At 41.7% G+C, this 14,475-nt stretch overlaps 1 protein-coding gene across 3 annotated transcripts in view; it reads left to right on the forward strand.

Annotated features, from left to right (window-relative positions):
- Window positions 1-14,475, forward strand: part of LIN52 (lin-52 DREAM MuvB core complex component) — an 80,719-nt gene that overhangs the window by 41,360 nt on the left and 24,884 nt on the right. Inside the window, exon 6 of one of the 3 annotated variants that reach the window (XM_057370955.1) lies at window positions 693-8,736. The exons of the other annotated variants lie outside the window; for them this stretch is intronic. Within the exon in view, the coding sequence (XP_057226938.1) occupies window positions 693-718 (26 nt within the window). The 3' untranslated portion in view covers window positions 719-8,736. Of the gene's footprint in view, window positions 1-692; window positions 8,737-14,475 lie in introns of those variants that run through there. 3 annotated transcript variants of the gene reach the window in all.

Raw genomic sequence — 14,475 nt, forward strand, 5'->3', positions numbered from 1 at the left:
AATTGACTAATCCAKCTTGGAAGTAACGTTTGAACCTTATTCTGGTTTTACTGATTGTTATGTTATGTAAAAATGTAAGGTGCTATTACAAGTCAAATCACAAGCCTGTCTTATCTGTAATCTTCTCTTTGCTTATAAACAGTTGTAGAAGGATAGGGAAGGATATAAACAAAAGGCTTACACAGTGATTTTGCCTTAGGGTAACTTACACAGCATCCAGCAATCTGTTTTAGTTGAATCTGGTCCACAGTAGACCTTACCCTCCCTAAATTCCCTAATTTGTCTGTACTTCTGACCTAAAAAATGCCCCAGGACAGTGAATTCCATAATTGAGTTATACAAAGAAAGGTTAAAAATATAAAAAAGTTGGGGGTGGCAGGGGCAATTGTTTTAAATCTGCTTACCTGATAATTCTGTTTCGAACCTTTCATTTCTTTTATTGTCAGAAACAATTGTTTGGATCTTTTCTTCTTTGCTGTCTGTGCACTACCCATGATTTTTCAGGTTCTACTATGGTTTTTGTTCCATGGTTATGTTCACCTTCCTTGTGTTCACAATGTTCAGTTGTCTGTCTTCTATTACAGCCCGAGCTGGCATAATCAAAATTGCAGAGTACTCATAGTGCAAGCATATTCTGAAGTGTGTACATCGTATTAATAGCTTGTATTTTGTTACCCTGTTTTCTTTTACAGCATCCRGACCTAAATCCTGTTTTTGAGTATCTCTAAAAACTGGATCATCAGTTAGAGTTGCAGTTGATTTCATCCACTTCACCTACAGTAACTTGTGCTGGGCAAACAATTTTTCCAGATCACAAGGACAGTGATGTCAGCCATTCCATGCTGATGAATTCACACCTGGCAGTTCCATCATCAGCCTATGCAGTATGTAAAAAAGATAAATTACATCTTTGTCACATGGTCTGAAGTCCTGGACTCCTGATGTCCCAGAAGTTCAGTAACATCTCATAAACATTTCATAAACATTCATAAACTAATACAAATTTTTAAATATAAACAATCAAAAGAAAAAGACAACTTGTAAATTACTACTGCAGAAAGTCCACAGTGATTCATACACTACCCCAGAACCAGCCGTCATTCAAAAACACCAGAGGTACAATCTTGAGAGAAGCACTTCAAGCATCTTCACATTTGAGTTTGTCCTAAGAAAGACCCTCAAACAGCAAGGATAATTGTAGTAGGGAAATGCATCACATCTGAGTGAACTATGTGAACGTGGCATGCAAACTTGATACTGCATGAAAATAATCCTCACCTCTGAGTGTTGTACCCCATCTTCATATGTCAGTACTGACACTTTTTAMGAAGTCATTAAATAATCTTTAGTAGAAGATGATAATTTATTGAAAGAAAATTTTCGAGAAGTTTGTCTCTATATCTTCAGCCCAGGAGAATTATAGTTGGACAGAAATTTCCCGTGGAACAACAACTCTGAGCTGGATTATAGCAAAACCTTCCCACCACAGAAATACCAAAACCAACATGCACTTCTGTGAGCACATCCCAAGCACCTACATCAGCCGGGGTGGGGGTGCCAGATACATCCAAAAGGTATTGCWAACATGATGCCAAATACACATTGCTGTGATAAGAGATGCACCTCAATATTTTTAGAAGGAAAAGAGACAAATTTTAAGAGAGACAAGGCAAATCAAGGATTAGGACGTGAAAAAAGACTGGATCTTTTTGGTTTTACATCATACTGTGATTCTCGGAATCAAWTCTGTTCTAGAGGCACATTATTTCTGCAAGTCAGTCTTCCCATCCATGCTTTGAGTTTCTTTCAGGAGGATGTGAAATGGAATATCTTGAAGTCAATCATTGTGTCCAATCATAAAGTCTCCACATAAAGATACTTAAAAGGTTAAGTGGCCAGAGATCCAGACTGATCAGATGCTATAGAGTGTAATCCACATTCTGCATAGAATATGTGCAATAATGCCAATTTTAGATTGTGCTAGATTTTCAGCATGGCAGGATCTCTTCACATTTTGACTCCATTGTCCACTGAAACTGCCGATTTTTAGACTTGACCTTTTCCGCTGTGTCTCTTTGAGGAGGATGACTGACTCCAGGCAGCTGATGAGTGTACAGAATAGGCGTTTTCTTGTTGGGTTTGTGTGGTTGACCTCTGCCCTGCCTGCTGATTCCTATAATACAGATCAGTGACCAGTGAAGCCAGAATGCTCCCTGCCTGTCTCTGTTATAGACACCTCAGTAAGGAACAGAAAAGAGGAAGAGGGCTGTGCTTGAAAGCCCTTACTTAATTGCTAGTAGAAAAAATGGGTAATAAGAGTGACCTTGCACCTTATTTATTGACCAGATCTCTGTGAGGACAAAGTACTTGACTTGGTTCTGTATCACTTGAAAGGCTGGCTCTGTGGCCCATAGCTGATGAGTAGGCGTAATAATATAGGGTAATTAAATTTTGTGCTTGCAGACACTTACATGCCAAGGAGGATTTCTCCCTCCAACAATATCAGGCACCATTTTCTTCATAATCACAGAATTTTAAGCTTATTTTGAAGCAGCAGAAGGTTGCCCCATTTGCCATTTTCTACTTGCTACAATAGCCCAAAATGCATCAGGCTATGTATGAAAAGGCAGGGAGAAAGYGTACCAGCTACCTAAGAATGAGGGACAAGAGACGAGCAGAGCAACCCAAATGGGCACAGATTCTCATGCTGCCTGGTTCTGTAGCCTTCAGTTTTTTTTTCCTCTCTCTGTATTAAATTAATTTATTAATTATAGCTAGTTTTAATTTATTTTTGTGTATATATATGTATATGTTGATTATCCCAGATTGCCTTTCAGGGTAAGCATTGGCACCTRTCTTTCTCCTGTACTCTGCATGGATCAGCTTGTCACCCTGTCTTAGGTTTTTTCCCCTGCTTTGCACACTGAAACCAAATAGCACGTGTAAAAACAGGGAACAAATTGCTTCTGCTGAGGCCCATTGTGGGAGGGTTTAGGGTGAGCCCTGATTTGCAAAAGGGATCAGTTTGTAATCAGCTGCACAAGAGGCAAATGGATCTGCAGGCCATGAGTATCCTTAACAGGATCAGCTGTGCTATTTTGCTCAATAYGAACTTTTAATCAAAAATTAATGGAAATGTTTTGCAGAAAAATATTTGGCTGATGATGGTTTCTGAAGAAAGTGTCAGGTTGAAAATTAGAGGGAGTATCTTTCTTTGCCTTGTTTTGAGAAGAGAGCTTGAGTTGGGTTCTCCTACCACTCAAGTTGGRGTCTCACAACTCAAGTTTTTAATAATTTTGTGAGAATCTTTAAAAATCAGTTCTGTGAGACCCAGCATATGTTCCCTTACAGGAAAACTGACAGGGTCTTGTTTACACACATGCACCTCCCCAGCCTGAACTCTGGGGCAGACCCGTGACAGGACCTCACTGGAGAAAAGCACATGCCAAGTGCAGCATTGCTCTGAGGGCAGCCCCCAGCAAGCCTTAGCAGAGACTTGAGGCAAATCTTTGCAGTCAGGTGTTTGGTTTTGATGGTGCATGTCTGTGTGGAAGCGTGAGTACCTGTGTACTGCTGGAGATGACAGAGGATAAGACAATCTAGAGTCGAATGCAGGTTTCTACCATGCAGGTGGACAGTGGAGATGGAGAAGGCCCATGTCCCCAGCATTGTGTGGCTGTAGCTCAGCCACCGGCCCTGTGCCACATAGCCAGGCCTCAGTGCCTGGACTGCTTTTCTGGCTGTTTCTCCCCGTCCCCCTTCTCCTGCTGGTGCCCGAGAGGCGGCTCCCTGTCCGTCTGCGGCGCAGGGAGTGCTGGCTGCCGCTCGTTAGAAGAATTCCCCCAAGTCAGACCTATGGTACGAGCCGTGTGAAGCGGAAGACAATTAGGGGCTTATTAGTTTCCTGGGGAGACGTGTAACTTGTGTTGCTGGGACTTACCAAAACAGCGAGAGTCTTACCGGCAAGCTCCAGCCGAGAAAAGACTGAGGGATTGTCTCACCTAATTACAGGGAATGGGCCTCTTTGTGTTTGTGATTCGGTACGGTTGTCCGATCGCTTTTCTCTGGTTGCTGGCTCAGGCCGAACTGGAAGTGTGCTAATTAGAAGAGAAATGGACGTAGTGATCCTGTCAGCTCTCGTTACCGGCGTGGACAAAGCCGAATATTATTCTGAGGCAGTGTTTTGTGAGTGTCCCCCTTCCAGCTCTCATTAAGGGCAAGGTTGGTGGACGGAGAGGGGACTTGACCACATGGGTTGGCTAATGGAGCACAGTTACCGTTACTGTGCTAATTAACGGGCTCAGGAGGCAAATGTTTCTCCAACCAGCGGTCCCAGCAGCTGCACCTGGTGCTTCCAAAACCCAACCATCTCACTGGGCAAGCCAGATAAACACAGTGTGTACGAGCGGAAAAGGGGTTACRTATGATGCATCTATCAGCCATCCAAAAGTGCAGAAGAACCAGTAAAATGGTCAACAGAGAGACAGAAAGGACATAGTTGCAGTAGCAGCAGGTCAAGCTCCAGCAGTCCCTTCTYCCCAGTGACCTCCCTTCACATAGAGGACAATGTGTCAACTTCTGCCCCTGGAAAGTGGGTAGCAAGGAGAGACCTGAGGAATTGCCAGGACCTCCAGGGTATCATCAAGAAATAAATTTGTGAGTTGTCATCATCAAAGCTCTCAGTGTGGCCAGGAAGGGGAAAGCTGGAAAGATGAGAGGTGAATCAGACTATCCCTCTCTCTGTTGATGATGGGATGCTTATGGTCTGAGATGAAAAGCAAGATGTACATACGTATCAGGATAATTATTTTGCTCCAAAAGGCAAGTTAGGGAGCGTTGAAATGATGCACAAAGGTTAAGGCAGGTGAAGATGATGACCAAAGGAGCCATAGAAAATACTAAAACCAAAATGTGTACTTTCGTGGCGCTAGCCTGAAACTACTACAGCGTGAGTAAAGAGAATGTGACAGCAGAGAGTGACCTACTACAGAGGGAGTAGAGAGAGACAGAAGACAAAGCAGGAGCCAGAGCAGGTCTGTAGTGTCACAGCAGCTGAGATGGCCTCAGCAGAAGGGAAGAATAATGTGTACTCCAGGAGGCTCAGTGGAAGTAAGTAGTTTTATTAACTTGTCACACAGGCTTTCATTTTAATACATAGGTGTTTTGTAAACAGAGTAACTTGCACAAGTTAATTGCTGGTTTCCAAAGTTATGGGAATGATTAAGTCTGATTTGTATGTTATGGTCATTCTAAAACTCCTTTGTATCTTTGGGCTAAATGTAGTAAAACGTATAACCATGTCTTAAAGCTTGTAATTTGCATTCTCTCTTTTAACARTGTACTCATTGCATGCTTGGGTACTGTTTTCAGACATATTTTGTCAAGGGCTAAAGTTGCAAGAGGCTCTCTCTTTCATTTCTTGGGCGGTTTGTCCCTGGTGGTAAAGCTGTTCCAGCAGGAGGGTTTATGTCCTCCCAAGTCTCCAGCAACAGTCTCTGGTTATCTCAGATGGAGCTTGAAGTCTGCCCTGTGCTTGTGAATCCATATTTTTCTGTCTCTGATAGCTGTGAACCAAACAAGGGTCCTTTTGCCATGGCAGCATGTACACTATGTCCAAGCCCCGCAGTCCTGCAGAGCTGTAAAAGCCTTTCCCTTTTAACTGGGGTTCATTTCCTACTGGCTGCTGTGATGGCTTGAATCTTAGGAGTTTTGATCTTAGGAGCCTGATCTCCAAAGAGGGCTTGAGAAGTATCTTCTCTGCAAAGAGGTTTATTCTAGAAGGAGGAGATACGTAATCCTCTTACTGAAACCCAGAGAGGAAAGGAGAAAAGCTTTATTGCTCCTGCCTTACCCCAGTGAGCTGGCAGCTTTTATGCTGCYTCACGAATAGAAAGAGGCTGAGAGAAAGATCTGAACACAAGCACTTTACCTGACCTGAAGCTCTCTGGTGGATGCTCAGTGAAACCCACATCTGCACTGCTTTCCAGTGTCACAGAAGAAAAGTTTCTGAAAAGGAAAAACTACTGCTTGTTCCACTGTGTGGCCACTTACCTTGTCTTCCAGATCCTTCAGTCTTGATCTAAGGAGGAGTCCCAAATTACTGGCAGAAAACTAAAGACTATCGCACCCATCTCCATTTTGGTGTTCTGGAAGCTGAGGAGTCRAGTGACCTCCCTGAGTAAGGGTTGGTGACACTTCCCATGTCAGGTCTCCCTCAAGAGTTTGGGCCTTACTGGTGGACACCAGGAGAAAAGACACATTACTGGTTTTTGCCAATTTATCTCTGTTTCCTTGTCCAAGGAAGTATTGGTGTCCCGCTTGTTACACCTCTATTTGACTGGCCTTTCATCTTGCTGTACTAATAATACCATGTCAAATTTCTAACTTCCAAGTGCAGATAAGGATTGACTGAGCATTAAAGTATTGGTTTTGTCTCACTGTGAGGGTGGCATTCTGATGAAGAACATCCATCATACAGATTAGCAGTACTCAAGAACATTGTGAAGACAGGTAAAAATGGACGGAAAGGGTGCAACTTCTTGTGGCCTTCATTGAGATCTCCTGGCATTCATAAAACACTTACTAATTGTATGGTACCTGGCCTGTGGGCTGGAGCGGTGTTTGGAGGACATCTCTTCAGCATTTTGGGTTATCARCTGCACTACTAAAGTTATTTAATTGATGGTGACCTCAGAAAATACCAAAATTCTATTGTGCTGTGAATCACAGAAACACATAATTAGGTGATGATCTCTGTCCTCAAGAAGTTATAGCAGATGAAACAGTAAAAGAGTGGGAGGAGAAAAGGAGACATCAAGATGTAATGAGACTTGTCAGAGGTTCTCCAGCACAGTTCCAACCCTGTAAAATCTTAGCTGCAGTTGAGTGGCCCTTCCACTGCTTCCCATCTGCTGTGTTGTTTSATTAAATAGATGTGGGTTTTAAGGAAAATAAATAAATAAAAATGCAAATGCCTAAGCAACTGACAKGCATAAGAAATTTAAATAACAATAAATTACGATGCAATACCAGACATTTTAATCTTTTTTTAAAGAMCTGTAAGAACTATTCTATGAATTTAATTTTTAAGTCACTTTATGCACTGTTAAAGATTGCGAATTTAAAAATAGAACACTAAAAATGAAGGTTTCTCACAGTTAACTGCCACAGTGTGCACAGTGTACACATGTATTTAGGAGAGAGCTATGAGCATTACAGAGATCCTATTAATAATTATAACATCTTCACTGATGTAGAGCGCTTATTCTGAACTTGCTGAGCCTTTTACACTCATGCAGAAAGGACCTAAGTGCTACTTGGCAGATTTTATGTAATTCCACACTTGCTCAGTCCAAATGTTTGCTGACCAGGGTAGGAAAAATACAATTTTCCTAATTCTGCCATGTTGGAAACCTTGCTATTGCTCTGATGATCTGTGGGTCTGATCCTGCCTTAACAGAGAATGTTATTAAATGATCATTGCAGCTCTCTAGGGAGCTTAAAACGATTTTCTCTAGCAAAAGAGAGATCATTTCTCTCATTCACTTCAATAATTTGGAGAGGGAGGAACTTGCTACAATAAATATTAGTGTACCCCCTTTGTGTATGCATCTGGGTACTGTTTACAGGAGGTTTACTAGCAAGTATCAAAATATTATTAGCAAGTTTTTTTGGAGACGACTGTGGAAATAGAGTGATATGGAAGACTGAAAGAAAAATACAGGTAAGTGAGAAGAGTTTAAAAGTAGGGACTTAGAGAACAGGAGACCAAGAGAGGTAAAACAGTACATTTTGAAAGACACAAAGGCATGGGCAGGAGGCTGGAGCAAATGCAAAGAAATGAAGGAGGCAGACTATTATAAATGCAGTATAAGAAGAAGAATAATGAAAAAATCAAAACACAACGGAAGCAAATTAGAATAGGTGGTGATTTTCAGCCAGAAGGAGATCAGAGGAAATCAGAAGTTTCATGAGTTGTGGCATCAGCCAAGGAAGTATGGTTTTCCTTGTGGATGTGTCTCTCAAGGCTGCATCATGTATAGATTCTCTGATACCTTACAGGAGATATGCTCACACTTCAGAGAGAGMAGTCATTGGATTTCTTTCTTAGTCAGCCAATTAATATAATATAATGTRCAGAAATGTATTACCTACCTGAAATTGGCCTACAGGTTCAAAAGTCATTGGGACGTCCACGTGTACCTGTGGATGGATGTTAAGATTAGATGATTAATAGCTGAAATTGCAAATGGACAGAATGGGTGATAGAAAATGGGAAAACATTAGGAAAATGGGGATTTATGTCTGCTGTTAATGCATTTAATTTGCCTTGCTGCCATTTCCTTTCCTGGTTTTACAATTTTAAAAAATGAATGAGGATTTGTTAAAAGCCCTCCTCCCAAATCAGACTGACTTCACTGTGTCCACACTGGTTGTTTCTGGGGAGAAAAATCTATTACAGCAGAATTTTCTGCCTTTGTTAAGGCAGAAAAATCTATTACCGTTTTGTCTCCAGCATGCAAGAAGAGATTCCAGGAGCTGCCCTACCAGCTACACCATCAAACCCTGCCTGGGACCACACTGAAGGCATATATGGGACAAAGATACTGTAAAAGCCTTCRGGTCTTTCCATACTGGGGTGGATGGCATCTCAATTACTCAAACACTTTAGCTGTTTTTCTGCTGCAAATTCCCATTTCACTGGTTCCTGCTGCAGTTATTCTCATTTGTTTGTTTTTGTTTTTTTTTTAGGGACCTCCTCATGACTATATTGTGGTTTGAACAATACTTGTGTTTTTACTGGGATGCCATTTTATTTTCAGCTGCTCTACCCCTCATGTCCTTCCATATTTCATTCTCTTAACAAAATTTCCTGATTTTCAGGCAGAAGGTGTCAAGACGTGTTAAATAGGACAGAGCTGACTGCTGATCTCTGGGAGGGAGATCTCTCCCTCTAACACAATACCTTTTTATGCATCATTATCCTTTATTTGTGGGTCTGCAGCCAATTTTTCATTCCATCTAGTGGTGTAGCCAAACCCATTTGCATTAATTTTGAGTAGGATTTATGTATCAAATCTTTACTAAAATCCAAATGTATCAAATCCATCATGTTCCCATCATCCACTAATTTTGTAATTCTATTTTAAAAAGCAATCAGGTCTCTCCAGCACAATTTGTTCTTTAGAAATCCCTAGTACTGATGCTTGTTTTCTTATCTCTAGGGAGTGATTTTTTGCCTGTTTTAAAAAATTCTATTATTTTACTGGCAAAATATATTCCTGGGAACTCCAAATTTGCTTTTTTTTTTTGTTTGTTTTATTTTGTTTTAATGATCAGTAGCACAATTCCTTTTCTCTAGGCAGCTTCCTAGTTTTTGCAACTTAACAAAATTATTGTTCGTGACAAAAAAGTAACACTTGTCATTTCCCTTGCAGCAAGTAGATATATGTCTCTTTGTCACAAACCCCTGTCCTGAAAACCTGAGTGTACAGRCAGGTTGGTTATATAGCTGATGAACCAAATGTGCTGTCAGTGAAACAAACGTGTGGAAATCATTGACTTCTTAAGTGAATCCAGTCAGGCTTTTTGCTTAGTAATATCCATTCTGGTCAATTGTTATTGCCTACTGAAGAAGTATCAGAAGGACATTWGTACATGTTTTTTTATTAGAATGTTCATAGAAGTCTTTAAGATTAAATAAAAATGGCATCCAAATAAGCTACATACATATTTGTATACATATGTGAGCTAGAAATATTACCGAGGGAAGCTAACAAAAAGAACACTATTATATATTATATATTATATGTATTATCAGAGCAGTAAATTAATTTTGTCTCAGMATTGGATTGAAGATTGGTCATGAAAATAATGCCTAAACAGTCAGCCCTTATAAATTCTGAGAAGCTGTCGCACCACATTGGGTATAAATCCCAGCTTGGAGCTAGACCAAGTAAACAGTGTCTGTACTTCCAAGGGCTGAGTATCTGCTGTCTTTTCATGTCTAGCATTTATACAACTTCAAAATACCTTTAGCTGGGAGTAGGTATGGATAGATGCTCAGAATCAGCTGTCCCTGTTTTTCCTCAGAATCAMTTCTCTGGATCTGTAGGAGATGCTRTCAGTTCATTAGTTAGAAGGCAGTGTGGGGAAAACCTTTTGCTGCTTGTGCCTGACTTGTGCTGTTGGATGGCAGTTCATCTGATACCTCCATGCCAGTCCCACATTGGCCAAAGTGCCCTCTTTACTCTGGACTTTTGGTCCTTACTTGGATGTGCAGAGAAATGGATTCTAGGAAGGAGGAACTTGCTTGATGTCTTACTCTTCCATGGTGACCAACAGCTCTGAGGCACTCCAGGAGACTAATCCTGCTGGTGACTTGCTGATCTAGTAAGAGAGAGGTTTCCTTCTCTTTCATGCTTGTGATTCACACTGCTTGGCAGCATCTTCAAAAAATTAGATATAAGATCCCCCTTGGGATTCTTCAGTTTAATTCAAACAAGTTTCCAACAGATCAACATTGCTGTGCACGATCATGGCGTCATGTAAACKAAACGTTCAAAAATACTCTTTATTTTCTACAGCATGGAAACTGATGGCTTTTGGTTCTCTCATCTTGAAATGTTAAACTGCAGAACTCACAAGGTGGTTTGTTCTTATTTGGGTTGGTCAAATGTCTTGAAAAATTCTAGCATTTAATGGAAAATTTAATATAAAATTTCTACAGAAATAATGGAAACAATACTAGCACAAAGGTTAGTCATTCAACATACATTCATCAGCAAAATAAAAATATATTTGGGCTAAAGATAAATTTCACAATTGCTATTTCTTCTGCTAACCTAAAATGAGGTAAATGTTCTTATTTTTCTTGCAAACAAGGTAATTACAGTAACCTTCTTACTCCTGAGCAAGGCAATTGATTCTTCTCTTCTGAAACCCAAATACTGACAGAGAATAATTACTTAACAACTCTTTAAGGTGAAAGATGTTTGAAATTATATAAAATGTCTGTGCACCTGTGTATACTCTTCTGCTAACTGGCTTCTCAGGCACATGAAGTATAAGCATGTGGATCAGAAATTTGTGCATCACGTACTGCATGGAACTGTAGAATTTTGATCCTGAGATCTCATTTAAACTTAAAATACAAGCTGGTTTTCTCATAATTGGGAGCTATGTCACTTACATTGGCAGCACCTGAAAAACAACTTTCTTTGAACTTCAGAACTGATTGGTTGACTTGCTTGCTATAACCATGGGCTGTGGATATTTGTTTGGCTTTGAATTCTGCTTTGTTTAGCAGAATCTTGACCTGAAATTCAGCCTTCTAATTGCTTTGGGAGAATTATCATCCAGCCTTGGAGAGTAGGTGCCAATATACAAATGTACAAACACGGGCATATGCATATACATATATTATGACACGGATTTTAAAGCAAATTTCATCAAGCTGCTGTTGTTGGCATCATAACCTTGAGCTACTTTACACAGGCTCTGTGTATGTGGAAGAAATACTACTCCTGGAGCCAGACTCAATAGAAAGAGCTTATTTTTGGTGGCTACTCCCTGGCCACAACATACATTGCAGAAAACATTGTCAGGTAAGAAGAAGAGCTGGAAATATTTCAGAAAACTCAGGCCAAAGAAGCTCTCCCTCCGGCCAGTCCTATTCCCCAGGCTCAGAGCAGTCCTCTCAGCCTGTTGTATTATTTTATGTACTCAAAGGTACCCAAATTAAAGGGAGACATTGGAGAATCAGCAGATCACTCTTTTAAAAGATACTGATCACAGATGGTGGTGTCATGGGCCCGATGAAGCATTCCTTCTTCTCAAAGGTACTCAGCATCATAGAGTGATGTTTGGTAGGTAAGGCTTTCTATAGGAAGAGAGAGCTCTAAAGGTTCAGTGAGTTAAATCATGCAGAATGCACTTTTCCTATGTGGATCTACCTCAGACATCCTGCTAAATGTGGGTGAACACTTAATCTACCTCAGTCCTAGTACTTCATCTGTGTCAACATAGGAAAGAKGAAGAAATTCATGAGAGGGTAACTCGGTGTGCCTAATGCTTAATATTATTGCACCAAGGTACAGTGTTTGTATTTATACTAGAAGGCAACAGCCTTGTAATAATCAAGATGAGAAATGGCCAAGGTTTAGCCAATTTCAACAATGCGTTTACAGAGAAAAAGAGGAAACTACCTGTCCTGGCTCCTCCAAATAACTACTSTCCCAGGTTCTAAATGATAAATGCGACTATAAAAGTTGTTGGGGTGTTCTCTTCTCAAATGCAACTTAAATTATGGACACCTTCTCCTGAAAGAGACAGACACAGGWGACGTTCTAAGCAAGTGAGCAAAATTTATTTGTCACATGGGTCCATTTGGCCTCTCTACCATGAATCATCACCTGGTCTGGGGGTGTTCAGGGTAGAAAGAAGGAACAACAAATGGGAGAAGGGTATTAAATAATGACTGCCATTGAGACCAGTCAGCTTTACCCAGCTCYATGAAATTTAAACAAGAGACCTTAGAAAATGAACATCAGTACGTTTCAGAGGGACAAAAGGTAGTATACAAGTTAGCTGTGGAATGCAATAGCAGGAAATCAAAGGTAGTTTTTTAGCTAAGTTTCTAGAAGCCACTGTCAGCAATATGCAGTTGAGACACCTGTATTTTTCATCCTTTCTGATCACACCAAGAATGTGAGGATAGCATAGCACTCCCAGAGGAACCAGAAGCAGAARTAAGGCCAGAATAAGGCAGAGGACTAATGTGTGAAGGGAAATATCTGAGAATGCTGCAGTTGCAATGAAGCTTCCTTTGGCTGAAGAGCCCCGGTGGTCATGTCAAACTGTGATTTATGATGTTTAGATTCTTCATCAGACTTGCATATGCTCACAGAAGAAGAGTTGTCTGCAATTTTGCCAGGAGATCCCATTCTTTCGATTTCTGTTATCCAAGCCTTTGTTGCCTGTAGCAGTGCAAAGTACCTTGATAAGAGGCCCGTGGCTGCTCAGACAATCCAGCTATTACTGTGTCCTGTAGTCATTCTGCTCACCAGCATGGCTTACTTCTCATTCCTCCTCTCAGCCACTTCCTGTACAGGCTAACCACTGAATCCTGATCCAAGCTTACTAATCAGGCATTACATCCATGACATCTGGGACAAGACTTCCTGAATATGAGATGGAGTCAAAGGGTRGTGAGCCCTCCCACAGCAACAAGAAGCCATCACAAACTTTTGTGACCTTTCAAGTACATTTCTCCAGCCACATCCTTTGACATAATTAGATGGTAGCTTTTTAAAAAGGCATCCTCTGCCCCTCTCCTCAGCATTGCCGGAACATCCCAGACCTGTGACCTGCAAGTCATCCAGGAGAAGAATAGCCATAAGGCCAAACCTCTGGCAGTCATCTKCAGGTAGCCTGCCTTGTGCTTGAARAAAATGGTGAAGATGGTATTATGGTCAAGGCCCTGGGTGAAAGGCTCAAAAAGATGAATCCAGCTTGGATTTTCAATGTAACCTTGGTTATGTCATTCAGCCTCTCACCATGCAGGGAGCCTACCAGTTCCAGAAAGGTGAGATAAGGATACATTTGTAAATCCCGAGGACATGCTTGAATTCTCCATTGAGGGAAATCAATAGGATGTTAGGTAAACAGCTCTCTTGCTATCCCATAATTTGCATGCAGTAAAGAGCAATTGAGAAAAGTCTTATTGAAAAAAAAAACAATCCCTTTCTTCAATCAGTAGTTGTATTGTCTGATGTAAACATGAAGTGACTAATAATGCCTTGCAGTACAGCAAACATGGGTGCTTGCAGCCTGCTGGCAGCTGCTGGGGTCTCCTGTTGAAGTGACAGACCTGTGGAATCTCTCAATCACCCTGGACACCCTCCTGAGCTATGGGCATGGTGGGGGACTGCTGGTCCAGCCTACAGGGAGCTGTAGCCTTGGGAGCCTTCACCCCACGCACATCCCTCTTCCCTCCTTGCCTGGATRCTTGGCTTCTTGTCCTCGAGCCCCTAGCCCATCACCAAGCTCCAAACCCTTCTTCTGCTTTATCACCACGGGGAGCCCTCCCACCCTGCAGCATCCCTCATGTTGTGTCCCCCAGCATCCCATCTCCTGCCGGGCCGCCTCACTTGTCCCCACCCTGGGCCGCCCAGGTGAGTGGGCAGCAAGCGGGCACCAGAGGGGGGCTGCACATCACCTGACCCCCTCCAGCTGATTCCCTCAGACAGGACGTCAAGTTAATGAGCCCTCAGGCCTGTAATTAGCTGTCAATTACCTCAAATTAATCAACTCCTCGCCTAATTAAGCATAATCGGCAGGTGGGCAGAAAACGGGCCATTGTGCGGGAGCCATGAGAAAAGCATGGCTGGCAAACTTGTTTAGGATCAGCGGCGCATTCCCGGACGCCGCGCCACCGACACCCGGGCGCCCGCCCCGCTCGCGGGCGCCCCGGCC

Source organism: Malurus melanocephalus, unplaced genomic scaffold, assembly GCF_030028575.1.
Source record: "Malurus melanocephalus ecotype Western Australia unplaced genomic scaffold, MMel_1.1 scaffold_0, whole genome shotgun sequence".
Classification (NCBI taxonomy): Eukaryota; Metazoa; Chordata; class Aves; order Passeriformes; family Maluridae; genus Malurus; species Malurus melanocephalus.